Source organism: Carcharhinus amblyrhynchos, chromosome 10, assembly GCF_965287045.1.
Source record: "Carcharhinus amblyrhynchos chromosome 10, sCarAmb.v2.hapA, whole genome shotgun sequence".
In the NCBI taxonomy this organism is placed as follows: domain Eukaryota; kingdom Metazoa; phylum Chordata; class Chondrichthyes; order Carcharhiniformes; family Carcharhinidae; genus Carcharhinus; species Carcharhinus amblyrhynchos.
The window spans coordinates 697,002-713,312 of NC_137333.1; the positions used below are offsets into that span (position 1 = coordinate 697,002).

At 48.7% G+C, this 16,311-nt stretch overlaps 1 protein-coding gene across 1 annotated transcript; it reads left to right on the plus strand.

The window, feature by feature from the left end:
- Positions 1–1,572: 1,572 nt before the first annotated feature.
- LOC145349330 (sperm axonemal maintenance protein CFAP97D1-like) lies at positions 1,573–15,450 on the plus strand. Its single transcript, XM_080197830.1, has 5 exons — positions 1,573–1,935; positions 7,395–7,475; positions 9,417–9,535; positions 12,680–12,872; positions 15,053–15,450. Exons 1-5 carry the CDS (start codon positions 1,621–1,623, stop codon positions 15,161–15,163), a joined length of 819 nt encoding a protein of 272 aa, XP_080053956.1. The 5' UTR covers positions 1,573–1,620; the 3' UTR covers positions 15,164–15,450.
- Positions 15,451–16,311: the final 861 nt, after the last annotated feature.

The window sequence follows — 16,311 nt, forward strand, 5'->3', positions numbered from 1 at the left end:
TTATTTGTTCTCTTTGAGATTTGAACCCATAACCTACACTATCACTTCACTGCAGTGTTGAGGGAATACTGAACTGTCTTATAGATGGGATATTAAATCGAGACCCTGTCTGCCCTGTCTGGTGGATGTAAAGGATCCCAAGTCATTATTTTGAACATAAACATGATACTGCTTCCCAGTGACTTGGCCAATATTCACCCTCAATGAACTAACTACAAAACAAAATTGTCTGCACTTGACTAATCTTTTGGATCAAATTGCTGTTATATCCTACAAATTAATTAGGATTAAATTTCAGTTATTAATAGGGCCGCGGAGCAAAAAAGCAAGGAAGTTATGTTAAACATGTATAACACACTAGCTCAGCCCGGACTGCAATATTGCGTACAGTTCTGGGGCCACAGTTTGGGAAGGATAGGAAGGTATTGGAGAGAGTGCAGAAAAGATTCACAGGAATGGTTTGAAGGATGAGAAACTTGTGTTCTGAAGATAGATTGGAGAAGTTGGGACTGTTCACTGTGGAAAAGAGAAGGTTGAGAGGGTGGCACGATAGCACAGTGGTTAACATTGCTGCCTCACAGCACCAGGGACCTGGGTTCAATTCCGGTTTGGGTGACTGTCTGTGTGGACCTTGTATGTTCTTCCTATGTCCGTGTGGGTTTCCTTCCGGTTCTCCGGTTTCCTTCCACAGTCCAAAGATGTGCAGGTTAGGTGGATTGGCCATGCTAACTTGCCCCTTAGTGTCCAAAGATGTGCAGGTTAGGTGGATTGGCCATGCTAAATGTACAGGGTGTAGGGCAATGGATTATATCTGGGTAAGATGCTGCTTTGGAGAGTTGGTGCAGAGTCAATGGGACAAATGGCCTCTTTCTGCACTGTGGGGATTCTGTGATTTGATAGAGGTGTTCAAAATCATGAGGGGTCTGGACAGAGCAGATAGAGAGAAACTTTCCATTGGTGGAAGGATTGAGATTGAAAGGTGAATGCTATAAAGTAATTGGCAAGACAGCAATGACGACGTGAGAAAAATTGTTTTTGCACAGTGTGCGGTTAGGATGTGGAATGCATTGCCTGAGGATAATGGTGGAGGCAGTGTCAGTGGTGGAATGCAAGAGGAAATGTGATTAGCATTTGAAAAGGAAGAAGGTGAAGGGCTACAGGGAGAAGTAAGAAGTCTCACAGCACCAGGTTAAAGTCCGACAGATTCATTTGGAATCACTCACCTGATGAAGGAGCAGTGCTCCGAAAGCTCGTGATACCAAATAAACCTGTCGGGCTTTGACCTGGTGCTGTGAGATTTCTTACTGTGCCCACCCCAGCTGGCACCTCCATATCAGGGAGGGGAGAGGCACAAGTGAATTGCTCCTTCGGGGAGCTAGTACAGACATGAAGGGCCGAATTCTGTGATTCATTCATTTTATTTTCTGTGTTACTGAATGTAGTGTGTGTAAATTGACTGCTATATTTGCCACTTAACACTGATTGTCCATAAACCCAGGCGACCTTTGGCCACTCAAGCTATAACTTCCCTCCCGTCCACTGCTGCTAATCTCTCTAGACTTCCTTCTCAGACAGAGGGGTGAATGAGAGCTTCTGTCTACATCACATAGCTCAAGGCCAATGGACAGGGAGCCTGGGAGAAGGGAGCAGTGTTTTTCACCATGTTTCATCAGCCCCTGTTCAAACACATGGAACAAAAGATCCAGCTATTCGCTCGCTTGTCATAGCAACAGACATATGATCCGACACAAACACGCCAGATACTCGGCAGCCCCGGATCCCCTTAAACCTGCATCGCAGCCACCCTGTGCCAGGCTGCAGCTGGTGAACCCTGAGTCTGCCATGCACCGTGCCTATCAGCCCATTCTCCCCAGTGGCAGCAAATACTTACAGGAAAAGTGGGACCGTGCTTGTTACCATGAACACCAGCGGAAGGTAAGGGAGGAGAGAGAGAGGCGAGCAATAAATCAGCTTGACACTGCCTGTGGTACCAACCAGCGGCTAATATAGTTGGTACAGAAATGTAGAGAAATATCAATTTAAGCAGACAATTAGTGTATATAGGGGCCGTTCCTTTTTCAGACAATCTCCTCTTGGTCTTTCCAACTATTTCAGTTTAAACGTTTACTGGAATATAATGTTGTGGATGCAGGAAATTATTAACTGTTTATAATGATTTGCTCGATTTCCCCGTCGCTTTCTCTTCCTTTTATATTTCGGTGGAAAGGCTGAAGTTACCACTTAAATCCTGTACGTAAACAGTTTGCTGTAAAGGGTTGGCCACGCTGGGACCAGGCCACAGCAGTGACTTTCCGAGGTCTCTCCCTCTAACGCAGTTGCCACCTTCCTGAGAAATGAAAACAAATTGACATTCCCTGACTGGCCCCAGATTACAGCACGGTTCATTCCAGACCAGGAGATTGTCTCCCGCCTTAGAACAGCAAGAATGTTACAATTTCATTGGTTTCAAAGTGTTTTGCAAGAGTGGCACAGTGGTTAGCATTGCTGCCCCAGAGCGTCAGGGAGATGGGTTTAATTCCGGCTTTGGGTCACTGTCTGTGCAGAGTCTGCACGTCCTCCCCGTGTCTGCGTGGGTTTCCTCCGGGTGCTCCTGTTTCCTCCCACAGTCCGAAAGACGCGCTGGTTAAGGTGCATTGGCCGTGCTACACCGCTCTTTAGTGTCCAGAGATGTAGGGATTAGCCGGGTAAATGCTTGGGGTGGTGGGGATAGGACGGGTCAGAGGGCCTGGGTGAGATAGTCTGTCAGAGTCAGTGCAGACTTGATGGGCTGAAGGGCCTCCCTCTGCATTGCAAGGATTCTGTGATTCTACAAAATGCTGAGGTGCCAAAAGGAGCCACACATAAACGCAAACATAATATAAAAGCAAAATACCGGCTTAAATAAGAAACAGAAAATGCTGGAAAAACTCAGCGTCACTGGCAGGGGGAGGAAACGAGTTAATGTTTCGAGGCAAATGCGGTTCTTTTTCGGAACCTGGAGAACAGTCATATTTGACTGGAAATGTGAACGGTTCCTCTCTCTCTGCTGTATAAATGCCAATCTTTTCCCTGTTTTAATTGAATGAGCTGGTTTCAAACAGAAACACTCACTGCAGCCAATTCTGTCAATCACTTTCCTTCATAAACCAAACTGCATTGAAATGTTTCATTATACTAACACCTTTCATTTCAGAAATAATTCAAATAGCTTTGCATAAACCTGCTGCTTTTTGATGAATTGTTTCTGGAACTGGTTCAATGTATAATTCATCACAGTTTAATTAAGCTTGCATTGTTTATCTTTTATATGGTCAGTAACCACAAGGTCTATTAAGGCAGGTCCATTTATTTTATCATTTTGCAAATATTGGCCTGAGATACCCTGCTGAGATTTCCCACCTTTGCAGCAAGCGAAATATCGATATGCAGCAGCGTAGATTTTCACAGTTTTTGGAGTTTGCATTACCCCAACATCACCCGGGGCTTGTTTCCCACCTTCTGGGTCGGGAGGGAACTTCCCCAGAGGTCTCCCCCCCCCCATCCTTCTCCCCATCGCCCGCCCCACCCCACCCCACCCCACACCCCCTCCCATAAGTTGACCTGATTTAGAACTTAGAACAGAACAGCACAGGAACAGGCCCTTCGGCCCACCATGTTGTGCTAAATAAAACCATGATGTTAAATTAAACTAATCCCTTTTGCCCGTCCCTTAGTCTGTATCACTCTAATTCTTCCATATTCGTGTGCTTATCTAAAAGCCCCTTTAACGTCCCGATCGTATCTGCCTGCACCACCAGCCCTGGCAGCGTGTTCCAGACACCTACCACTCTCTGTGTAAAAAAAAACTTGCCCCTCACATCTCCTTTGAACTTTCCCCCTTTCACTTAAGTGTGAGCTCCCTAGTATTAGGCATTTCAATTCTGGGAAAAAGATTCTGACTGTCAACCCGATATGTGCCAACATTTTTCAGCCATCCTTCAGAGAGTAACACTATCAACTGAGTCAGAAGGCCAGCTGTTCAAATCCCACATATAATCCAAGCTGACAGTCCAAGGCAGTACCATCAGAGTGCTGCACTGTCTGAAATGCCATCTTTTTGGATGAGATGTTAAACCAAGGCCCAGTCTGCTCGCTCCCTGTGTGAGAGACCCATGGCAACTATTTCGAAGAAGAGTGTGGGAGTTTGCTGTGGTGTCCCTGACCAATATATACTCTCCAACCAACATCACTAAACTAAATGATCTGCTCATTTATCGCATTTCTGTTTGTGGGAGCTTGCTGTGCATAAATTGGATGCCGAATTATTGGTGCCATGGAACTCCATGGGACCTGAGTTCCATGGAGACACTGGAGAAGCTGGTGAGGTTCTCCCCGGAGATTTAATGGAGGTGTTCAAAGTCAAGAGGTGTTTTGATAGAGTGAATAAGGAGGAAGCGTTTCCAATACTAGCAGTGGGGGAGGGTTGGTAACCAGAGGCACACAGATTGAGGGTGATCGGCAAAAAAACCAGAGTGATGGGGAGAGATTAGGAATTTGTTTTATTATGTACAAAGTTGTGATCTGGAACCCACCATCTGAAAGGGCAGTGCCATAGAATCATAGAGTCCCTACAGTGCAGAAGAAGGCCACTTGGCCCATCAAGTCTGCACCGGCAACAATCCCACCTAGGCCCTATTCCCATAACCTCACATATTTACCCCGCTAATCCCTGTGACACTAGTGTTAACTTAGTATGGTCAATCAATCTAACACACACACCTTTGGACTGTGGAGGAAACCCACACAGACACAGGGAGAATGTGCAAACACCACACAGACAGTGACCCAAGACAGGAATTGAACCCAGGTGCCTGGCACTGTGAGGCAGCAATGCTAACACTGTGCCACTGCGCCACCCCCTGCAGTAGAAACAGATTCAATGGTAACTTTCTAAAGGGAAATGGTTACAAACTTGAGGGAAAATGTTGCAGGACGATGGAGAAAGAGCTGTCAGTGACTAATTGGGTCAGACTGCTGGCACTGGTGCGATGGGACGAATGGCTCACACTGCTTTACAAGATCTATGACTCATGTTGTGCTGTGATTTCAGTGAAGCTGCATCAATTTCTGCTGGTTTTCAGTGCCAGAGTGTGTGCTTCTGAACTTCATTGGACAGGTTTCATTGTAAGTGGCAGCTTGTATGGAGTAACCAAGAGGTTGCCATGGAAACAGAAAGTATTTGTGTGATGGACCGAGTGAGGTCAATAATGTTCTAGAGTGCTACAGATGTCTGGCCATTAAAAGAAGTCCATGTGTTGGTAGAAAGCTTGTGTTTGTCCAGCCTGGTTAACGGTATGGTTCACAGCCCATGTAAACATTTATGGGACTTCAATGCTGTGAATCACACAAGAAGTTCGGCCTCTCAATGTGGTTGTGAGATACGCCCACTCCCTCCTCCCAGCTTGAAGAGGCAGATGTGTTTTTGTCAGTTTTTGAAATTGAGGCAGGCTGTGGAGAGTTCACCAGTTTTAAGCAGTGGCTGTTACGTTCTCAGGGGTAGGAGATTTTAACGGATGATTAAATGGCTCACTGCAATCAGCAGCAAGAAAGCTCTTGCAATTGCCCCAGGGAGAAGGAGCCGAGTATAGAGATAGAGAGGGAAGGAATAACTTACCCCTTTACAGCAATGATTTACACTGTGTGACAGGATCTGGTTAGAGGAGCCTGGCTGGGGGAGACTGGTTAGCAGAGCCTGGTTAGTGAGCCTGGTTAGTGGAGCCTGGTTGGTGAAACCTGGTTAGTGGAGCTTGGTTAGTGGATCCTGGTTCAGAGAGCCTGGATAGGGGAGCCTGGTTAGGGGAGTCTAGTTAGTGGAGCCCAGTTAGCAGAGCCAGGTTAACAGAGCCAAATTAGCAGAATCAAGCTAGTGAGCCCAGTTAGTGGAGCTTGGTTAGGGGAGCCTGGTTAGTGGAGCCTGGCTAGGTGAGCACAATTAATGGAGGCTAGTTAGGGGAGCCAGGTTGGTGGAGCCTGGTTAGGAGAGCCTTGTTAGGAGAGCCTTGTTAGCAGAGCCTGGTTAGTGGAGCCACATTAGTGGAACCTGGTTAGCAGAGCCAGGTTAGTGGAGTTTGGTTTGCAGAACCAAGTAATGGAGCCTGGTTATTGGAACTTGGTTATGGGAGCCTGGTCAGTGGAGCCTGGCTAGGGAGCCTAGTTAGTGGAGCCTGGTTGGTGGAGCCTGGTTAATGGAGCCTGTTAGTGGAGCCTGGCTACGGAGCTTGGTTAGTGGAGCCTGGTTAGTGAAGCCTGGCTAGGGGAGCCTGGTTAATGGAGCCTGGTTAGTGGAACCCGGTTAGGGAGCCCAGTTAATTTGAAAATTAATCCAACTCGGCCAAAGTTTAAAGATTTGTTTTTGCTCCGAGCAGCTTGACAGGATAATTGATCTGTGATTGATTAGTAAAGACCTTCTCAATGCTCAAAGACGTCTCAGGGACAGAAAGAATCAAATTCCTGATGGAATCCTGGCATCCAGTATTACCAATCCCTCCTTCGGGTTATCCAGGAATTACTGAATCTCACCTCTGGGAGTGAAATACCCAGGAGAATATTAACCAGCACTGTGTTCAAAAGTGCAGTTTATAAAATCATTCTTTGAACATTCTTGTTAATTAGTTATAAAAACATTGGACGGGGGAGAAAAAGATTGAGGAACAGACAATCATCCAATCAGAAGAGATTGTTTAACTTTTAGTTGTCCGTGGGAAGGTGACCAATAGGAAGATGGTGGGGGCGGCTGTTCGAGGTGGGGGAAAGGTTGTGATGAAATCTCCGGGAAAGTATCCAACACCCTCCCAAACTGTCCCCCTTGATATAGAAATAGAGAAACATAGGAGCAAGAGGCCATTCGGCCCTTCAAGCCTGCTCCACCATTCATTTTGATCATGGCTGACCATCTAACTCAATAGCCTGACCCCACCTCCCCCCCGCCAAATCCCTCGATCCCCTTCATCTCAAGTGCTCCTTTCAGTATAGGTTGAGGGGACTAAAGCAGGGTAGGACCATGGTTAGGACAGCTGCCTCATAGCGCCAGGGACCCTGGTTCGATTAACAGCTTGCTTCACTGTCTGTGTGGAGTTTGCACGTTCTCCCCGTGTCTGCGTGGGTTTCCTCCGGGTGCTCCGGTTCTCTCCCACACTCCGAACAATGTGCTGGTTAGGTGCATTGACCATGCTAAATTCTCCCTCAGTGTACCCGAAGAGGTGCTGGAGTGTGGCAACTAGGGGATTTTCACAGTAACTTCATTGCAGTGTTAATTTAATGTTAATGTGACAGTAATAATTAAACTTGAAAACTAAAGCAAGTGGATGTCTCCTTAATTATTTGATATCTGGTTTTTGTTTAACCTTCTCTTGCAGATAAAAGCTGCAAAACCAACAATCGACAATAACTCTCCCGAAACCTACCCTCACCTTAGCCTGAAATTTAAGAAACTGAAGGTAATTGTGAAGATATTTGAATTTCCAGCCATTTTTTCTTTGTTTTTTTGCGAAGTTGATGGTTGATTATAATTCATTCTCAGGGTGTGGGGTCACTGGGTATAAACGTCAAGGATGTCAAATTGCTTCATCATTTTAAAACTTTAATTTCCCTCCTCCCTCAGCATCTTCCCAGCCTCCCCCACGCACCCCTGGCCCCTACCCCCCCCACCCCGAAGATGCAGAGTCACCCTGAGACACTCTTCAAATTACATTCCAGAGATTTGAAGTTGATTCTCGGGGTGCAGTACTGAGGGAGTGCCGCACTGTCAGAGGGTCAGTACTGAGGGAGTGCCGCACTGTCAGAGGGTCAGTACTGAGGGAGTGCCGCACTGTCAGAGGGTCAGTGCTGAGGGAGTGCCGCACTGTCAGAGGGTCAGTACTGAGGGAGTGCCGCACTGTCAGAGGGTCAGTACTGAGGGAGTGCCGCACTGTCAGAGGGTCAGTGCTGAGGGAGTGCCGCACTGTCAGAGGGTCAGTGCTGAGGGAGTGCCGCACTGTCAGAGGGTCAGTACTGAGGGAGTGCCGCACTGTCAGAGGGTCAGTGCTGAGGGAGTGCCGCACTGTCAGAGGGTCAGTGCTGAGGGAGTGCCGCACTGTCAGAGGGTCAGTGCTGAGGGAGTGCCGCACTGTCAGAGGGTCAGTGCTGAGGGAGTGCCGCACTGTCAGAGGGTCAGTGCTGAGGGAGTGCCGCACTGTCAGAGGGTCAGTGCTGAGGGAGTGCCGCACTGTCAGAGGGTCAGTACTGAGGGAGTGCCGCACTGTCAGAGGGTCAGTACTGAGGGAGTGCCACACTGTCAGAGGGTCAGTGCGGAGGGAGTGCCACACTGTCAGAGGGTCAGTACTGAGGGAGTGCCGCACTGCCAGAGGGTCAGTACTGAGGGAGTGCCGCACTGTCAGAGGGTCAGTGCTGAGGGAGTGCCGCACTGCCAGAGGGTCAGTACTGAGGGAGTGCCGCACTGTCAGAGGGTCAGTGCTGAGGGAGTGCCGCACTGTCAGAGGGTCAGTGCTGAGGGAGTGCCGCACTGTCAGAGGGTCAGTACTGAGGGAGTGCCGCACTGTCAGAGGGTCAGTGCTGAGGGAGTGCCGCACTGTCAGAGGGTCAGTACTGAGGGAGTGCCGCACTGTCAGAGGGTCAGTACTGAGGGAGTGCCGCACTGCCAGAGGGTCAGTACTGAGGGAGTGCCGCACTGTCAGAGGGTCAGTGCTGAGGGAGTGCCGCACTGTCAGAGGGTCAGTACTGAGGGAGTGCCGCACTGTCAGAGGGTCAGTACGGAGGGAGTGCTGCACTGTCAGAGGGTCAGTGCTGAGGTGCAAACACTCAGCAGATCTGGCAGAATCTGTGGAGAGGGAGAAACAGTTAACGTTTCAAATCAGTCAGTATTCATGGGATCTTGCTACATGCATATTTCCTGCTGTGTTTCCCTCATCCCTACATAAGTACTTAATTGGCTGATTTGGGGCACACTGAGGTTATAAAAGATCAGCGTAAATATGAGATGAACAGGATTTTCCACGCAACACACCCTGTGTTTCAGAGCAGGGGAGGTGACAGCCATTGGCCTCTGGTGGGATCGTCTGGTCCCCACCCGCTGTCAATGGGGTTTCTGGTTGAATGAACATCTCACTGCCGGGAGAACCCAGGGCAGGGGATGAGTTTTGTGTGTGTGTGTGTGTGTGTGGGGCAGTGTGTGTGGGTGTGTGTGTGTGTGTGTGTGTGTGTGTGGGTGTGTGGTGGGGGGGGTGGTTGCCAGTGGGGGGAACAACCAGAAAGTTCCTGGGAGACTGACAAAGCCTCCCTGACAATCTGCCTTGGCCAGAAGGTCAGTTTTGTGGATGCGGACTTTCCCATAAGGAATGGAGTTACAAGGCACTGACTGTGTCCCATTTCTAACCCCACAGCTGGATGAGGACAGGCTGTCCACCATTGAGAGAGATAACCAGCTGTTGCTTCAAAAGATGTCGACCATCATGAGGACCACAGGTCGAATTGACAACAAGAATGAGTATAAAGCCAAGAGGTGATGGTCCTGACTCTGTGCCTGCACACTCTGGCATCATCCAGATGTTTGGTGTCTCAGTGCTGCGGCAACTTTGTATTTTCATTGAATCACACAGCACAGAAGGAGGCCATTCAGCCCATCGAGCCTGGGGCAGCTCTTTGAAAGAGCAATCCAATTAGCCCCAGTCTCCCTGCTCTGTCCCACAGCATTGTGGGAACAAAATTCTTCCGAGTGTTTCTCCCATTTCCCCTTTTGAAAGTTCCAATTGAATCCGCTTCCACAGCCTTATCGGGCAGCACCTTCAGGGTCACAACTCACTGCGTAGGTTCAATATCCTCGAGTTACGTCACATCACACTGTGTGTTGCCACAGCCATTGAGAATGCTCAGTGTATGTGTAATAACTCAGGAAGCTCAACTGGAAAGGAGCAGGGTTTATTTTTAAACACAAATTAAAGCCACTATACCGCGGTGTACATACACACATCCCAGCCAGGACAGTGATTCCGCAACTTCTACTCAGTGTCTGCCTTATAGGGAACTCAAATGATGAGTTCCACTTGGACAAGCCATTGTCTGTTACTGAGGGTACTGGGTATTCAATCAGTCCCATGGGAGATGAATGAGAGATTGCCGGGGGAGCTGATGGGGATTAACACAGTGTGTCAGAGAGTGGTTGGGGTGTGGAATGCGCTGCCTGCTGGGATAGTGGAGTCAGACACTTTAGGAACTTTCAAGCGGTTATTGGATAGGCACGTGGAGCGCTCCAGAATGATAGGGAGTGGGATAGCTCGATCTTGGGTTTGGACACAGCTCGGCACAACATTGAGGGCCGAAGGGCCTGTACTGTTCTATGTTCTATGTGTAATGCAGTTTATTCACACATGTGCAAAGTGCACCATTGGTGTGAAATGCAGCCAAGACCTTAACCCTGTGCCCCTCTGGCAACTCACCCACCATCCTGTCAGCACAAACACTCCCTCCTGGTTCACTCCATCATCGCCTCGTTCAATCTCTTCCTCTAACCTTCTCTATGGAGGACTATCTCAAGCTCCTCATCTCCGAAAAATTCTCCTCTGCACTCCACTGTAACCTTGTAAAGGCCAACAACTGTTAAATGACAGCAGGACAGCTGATGTTCCACTTGCTGGCCTCCCCTAGACTTTTAGCTAGAGTGGGGAAGCAGGGGAGTGGGTGGGGTGGGGGAGCAGGGGTGGGGAGCAGGGGGTGGTGGAGCCGGGTTGGGGGAGTGGGAACGGAGGGGGGTGGGGGTGCAGGGGAATGAAGGTGTGACGGAGCAGGGTTGGGGGAGTGGGGGGGTGAGGGAGCATGGGGTGGTGGAGCAGGGGGGTAGGGAAGCAGGACTGGGGGGGGGGTGGGGTGGGGGAGCAGGACTGGGGGAGCGGAGGGTGGGGGAGCAGGGGGTGAGGGAGCAGAGTTGGGGGAAGGGGATCGGGATGTAGGGGGGGTGGAGGAGCAGAGTTGGGGGGTGGGGAAGCAGGGGGTGGGGGAGCAGGCGTGTGGAGCAGGGGGGTGGGGAAGCAGGACTGGGGGAGCGGAGGGTGGGGGAGCAGAGTTGGGGAGGGGAGTGGGGGGTGGGGGAGCAGAGTTGGGGGAGGTGGGTGGGGGTGCAGAGGGTGGGGGTGGGGTACCCAGTATTCAGCTGGGGTCTGATGCAAAAGCCAAATATAGCAGATGCTGGAAATGAATTTAATAGTGAAAATTTGAGACAGTCTCAGCACATCTGGCAGCATCAGTGGAGAGAGAAACAGAGTTAACAATTCAACTCACTAACCTGTCGTTTAGAGCACAATGTGTTTTATAACGGATTTGTATAATTGTCTTTCTTTGGTATTGTATTCCTCTGCAAATCATACAATCCCTACAGTGCAGACAGAGGCCATTTGGCCCATCAAATCTGCACTGACTCTCTGACAGATCATCTCACCCAGGCCCATCTCATCCTTATCCCCATAACCCCACACATTTATCACTGCTAATCCCCCAAGCTACACATCTTGGGACAGACACTCAGGGACATTTTGTAATGTCAATCCACCATCTTTGGACTGTGGGAGGAAACCGGGGCATCTGGAAGAAACCCACGCAGACATGGGGAGAATGTGCAAACTTCACACAGACAGTGACTACAGGCTGGAATCGAACCCAGGACTCAGGCACCATGAGGCAGCAGTGCCAACCATTGTGCCACCATGCTGCCTAACTAATGAAACCAAAGACCCAATTTGCCTTTTTAAGAACCTTCTAGACTTGCCGTGCCACATTGAAAGATTTATGTACAAACAGCACTGGCTCTGACTGTGCATCACCTCAGGTTATAGATTTACCCTCAGACTGAGCAAAATCACTCAGTTCACGTTTCTCTGCAGTGAGCTGCACGTGCCGTGTGTCTGCCCATTTCACAGCTCTGTCGATCCCCTGAAGTCTGTAACTAATTAACGTTTCTTAGTTAAAGATTATTGGAGACAGGATTAAAATGATTATTTGACTGACAGACGATCACCGTCCAATCAGACAGTTTGGAGACTGAGTGTCGACCAATTGACAGGGGAGGGCGGGTCAATGTTAGGATAGGCTTGTTGGGCAGCCAATGGCAGAACATGGCGGTGGGGGAAGGCGGCAGAATGGTCGGAGGAAAAACTCCCGGAATCTGTCCAACCAGAGTTGGTCACCAAAGTGCACATCACAATGTTGGAGGTGTTGGTTTAGACAGGATGCTGAGGGGGCCTGATGGCAGGAGGAGATACACAAACCCTGCATCATCCTCTCGTGATACAATTCAGCAATATTATCCCAACATTTATCTACGTTAACACTCCAAGTGCCGTACTGAGGGAATGCTACACTGTCAGAAGTGCCAGTTTTTGGATGAGACATTAAGCTGAGGACCCAGTTGTCCTCTCTCTCATGGCACTATTTTGAATAAGAGCAGCAGAATTGTCCTCGTTGCCCTGTCCAATATTGTCTCAAATAGTTTTTACCTCCTCTCTGTGTGGGTGTTTGCTGTGTGGATGTTGATTTCTGCCGCTGCCCACATGATAACAGTGGCTGCTGTTCCCGAGTGATGATTGAGTGGGCTGCACCCGGGTTGAGCTGAAATAATGTGAGCTTTATCTGACGCTGCCATCATTTCCATTCTCAGCCTGAACCGTCAGAAACGCCAGCAAGAGCAGTTGAGAGTTAGTCAAGAAAACAAGAGCTTGCAGGAACGCCTCAAGCTGGTGCAGCCCCAGTACGATCATCTCAAATGGCATGAGGACTGGTATAAAGCTGAGAGACTCATGGACCACATTGCTCGATACCCCCGTGGCTGGTTCAATACACAGCACCCGAAGGTAATTACCTCAGTCCCCGTGGGACAGCAGCCCTGCTCCAGGCCCAGTCTCCGTGCCTGCTGCACCAAGCGTGGCACAGTGGTTAGCATTACTGCCTCACAGCTCCAGGGACCCGGGTTCAATGCCCAGCTTGGGTCACTGTCAATGTGGAGTCTGCACGTTCTCCCCATGTCTGCGTGGGTTTCCTCCGGGTGCTCTGGTTTCCTCCCACAGTAAAAAGTCTGACAACACCAGGTTTAAGTCCAACTGATTTATTTGATAGTAAACTCACTAGCTTTCGGGTTAGTCCCTTTGTCAGATGAATGACGAAGAGGGAAACCTCAAAAGCTAATGAGTTTACTATCAAATAAATCGGTTGGACTTAAACCTGGTGTTGTCAGACTTTTTACTGTGTTTACCCCAGTCCAACGCCGGCATATCCACATCACTCCTCCCACAGTCCAAAGATGTGCAGGTTAGGTGGATTGGCCATGCTAAATTGCCCCTTGGTGTTGAAGGGGATTAGCAGGGTAAATACATGGGGTTATGGGGATAGTGTCTGGGTTAGATTGTGGTTGGTACAGACTCAATGGGTCAAATGGCCTTCTCTGTACTGAAGGAATTCTTTGAATGAAGAATTTATTTCTCTCTCTGCCTTGACTCTTCTCCAGTATTTGTGTAAGACAGCCCAGAATGTCCCAAACACGTCACCGTTCAGGGCTTGCAAAGGCCAACTTAAAACTGTACCTGGCCAATAGTTCAAAACTAACGCGATTAGACACAGACTGGGTGATGTCTTTGTGGAACAGCTTAACTTAGTCCGTAAGCAGGACCCCGACCTCCCTGTCACTTGTCTTTTCACTTCGCTATCTTACTCTCCTGTCCACATTGCTGTCCTTGGCTTTTTGCAACATTCCAGTGAAACCCAACACAAGCATGAGGAACATCCCCTCATTCACTGATTAGGCATTTTGAAGCTTTCTGAACTCAACATTGAGTTCAACAGCATTAGACCATGGAACCTTCCTGCTTTCTGATTTTCTTTTCCTCCCGAGTGTTGGTTGTATTTTGTTCTCATGTTTCTGCTTTCAAGTGGTGCTGGTCTTTGTTCTGCCATTAACACCTACCCTGGGCCTAGGCTTTATTCTTTGATACTGATATTACCACTCCCTTTGTCTTGTGTTCCATGACGTTTTGTTATTTTATCTCCCCCACCCTCTAACCTATCCCTGTCCTTCTCTTTTGTTCCATCTGCTCCCCCTTTGCTTTCTCAACGGGATAAGGTCCATTACATTCTGCCTTGTCTTCAGTTCTAAAGAGTCATATCAGACTCGACACATTCACTCTATTGACTATACACAGTATTCCAGCTGAGGTCTAACTAGCCTCTTGCGTCAGTTCAGCATAGCCTCCTTATTCTTGCACTCTGTGCCCCTATTAATAAAGCCCAGAATACTATATGTTTTATTAAATCTTCTCTCCACCTGTCCTGCTATCTTCAATGATCTTTACACAGATACACCCAGATGCAAAGTAGACATATAGGAACCCATGGCACTATCTTAATAAGAACACAAGAACTAAGAGTTGGAGTAGGCCATTCGGCCCCTCGAGCCTGCTCCGCCATTCAATAAGATCATGGCTGATCTTTTTGTGGACTCAGCTCCACTTACCCACCCACTCACCAGAACCCTTAATTTCTTTACTGTTCAAAAGTTTACCTGTTATTTTAATGACAGGGGCGTTCTTACAGTGTCCTGGGTCAATGTTTATCCATAAACCAACATCAGAAATATAGGGCAGGATTCTCCTGTCCCATCCGGTGTGGGAATTATAGTGGGCGGGGACAGACCATGCAAAGGTCCATTGACCTCGAGCAGGATTTTCCAGTCTTGGGGCAAACACAGCTGGAAAATCTCATCCATAGATTTATTTGTCATGATGACACTGCTGTTTGTGGGAGCTTGCTGTGCACAAATTAGCTGCCGTGTTTCTTATATTACATCAGTGGCTGGAAATGATTGGCTGTAAAGCCATCATCAAAGGTGCTGGAGAAAGTCCTTTTTTTTAATCAGATAAACATCAAACTTTCGATGGAAAACTCTGTGTTTGATTGAGGCAAAATTGAAAGTGTTTGACTTGTTTTGTTTAATTTTGGGTTTTTCTTTCTCTAATCCACATTTTGTGTTTTCTTTTCTCAGCCCAAAGCAAGCAAATCTTCATTGGCAGAAAGAGCCAATGAGAGCAAAAGCAAAGCACCAAAAAACAAGGGGCTGGAGGTAAAACTCAACAGGAAACAAGGAGCAAAGTGAGGCAGAAAGGAACAGTTCCTCAATCCTCACCCTCTTAATGTTTGTGCATCAAAACACTCTCCCTTCCCTTCAAACCTCCAGCTGCAACCTCACCAACCTATCGCTACTGAGCGTGAGAATGTCTTTGAATGCTCTAACATGATTGGACAATCAGATTCACCTCACTTGTACTTGTCCCAATTTCCTGTCCCAGCCAGATCCCAGGTCAAGTTCACCGATTGGTCAAACTGACCTCTGGATTTGAACTATTCAGGAGAATCAGGGAGTGGGAACCTATTGGGAGGAGGAGGAGGTGGGTGGGAGGAGGAGGTGGGTGGGTGGGTGGGTGGGGGGGGGGTGGCGGGCGGCGGGAGGGGGGGTGTCGATGGGGTGGGGGAAGCGGGAGAGGGCATTGGAGCCAAGGGAACTGGGCAGGAGATGGGGTTATGGGGGGTCACTGGTGAAGGGGGATTGGCTGAGGAGGTGGATCTGAGCAATTGGGCTCAAGGGGCTGAGGGTTGTGGGGAGTGAAGCTGGATTTTGGGCTGGGATGGGGGTTTTGGGGCACATGGTGGGTCCAGGGAGGATAGGATGGAGGCATTGAGGTTTATTGGGGAGGAGGGTTTGTGAGGGAATATCACGGGGGTATTTTTAATATCAGGCTGGGAAGTGAGGAGATGATTTATATTGGTGGGGAGGGGGGATGGGTATTATTGATCAGTGAATGATTCTGGGGGCTTTGGGGTTTGGGAGATTGGTGGGGGAGGGAATTGGGGGGTTCTGATGGGGTTAAGGGGGGGGGGATTGGATTGGGGGAGGAAGTATAGGCTGGTTCTGACCATAGGAAAATTCTGGAAAAGATGGAGAGTAATCTCATAATGACAAGAACCAAATAGAAATAGGTTCATTGTAAATGTGTTTGTGTGTTCCTTTGGGGATCTGTTTCAGCGTATTTGTGTTTATTTGGGGATCTGCATTCAGGATCCTAGCAGCCCAGATCACTGAGATCTTCAGTGTGTTTGTGAGATCACACATCCAGCTTTGCTTCTGTCTATCTGAGCTGTTTGTTTGGCTTTTTGCTGGAAATATGCTCAGTGTGTGCAGCGCCCAGCACCAGCTCACTACTTGCTGCCGTGTTGTTCACTTGTGTTTCTGCCTTGCACCTACTC

What these genes read in the sequence shown, in the direction of transcription:
- LOC145349330 (XM_080197830.1), top strand. Translation starts at nt 1,621, where the DNA reads ATGGACAGGGAGCCTGGGAGAAGGGAGCAGTGTTTTTCACCATGTTTC. An exon ending in ACCATGAACACCAGCGGAAG is followed by an intron (nt 1,936 to 7,394) that starts GTAAGGGAGGAG and finishes CTTCTCTTGCAG; the next exon opens with ATAAAAGCTGCAAAACCAAC. An exon ending in TGAAATTTAAGAAACTGAAG is followed by an intron (nt 7,476 to 9,416) that starts GTAATTGTGAAG and finishes CTAACCCCACAG; the next exon opens with CTGGATGAGGACAGGCTGTC.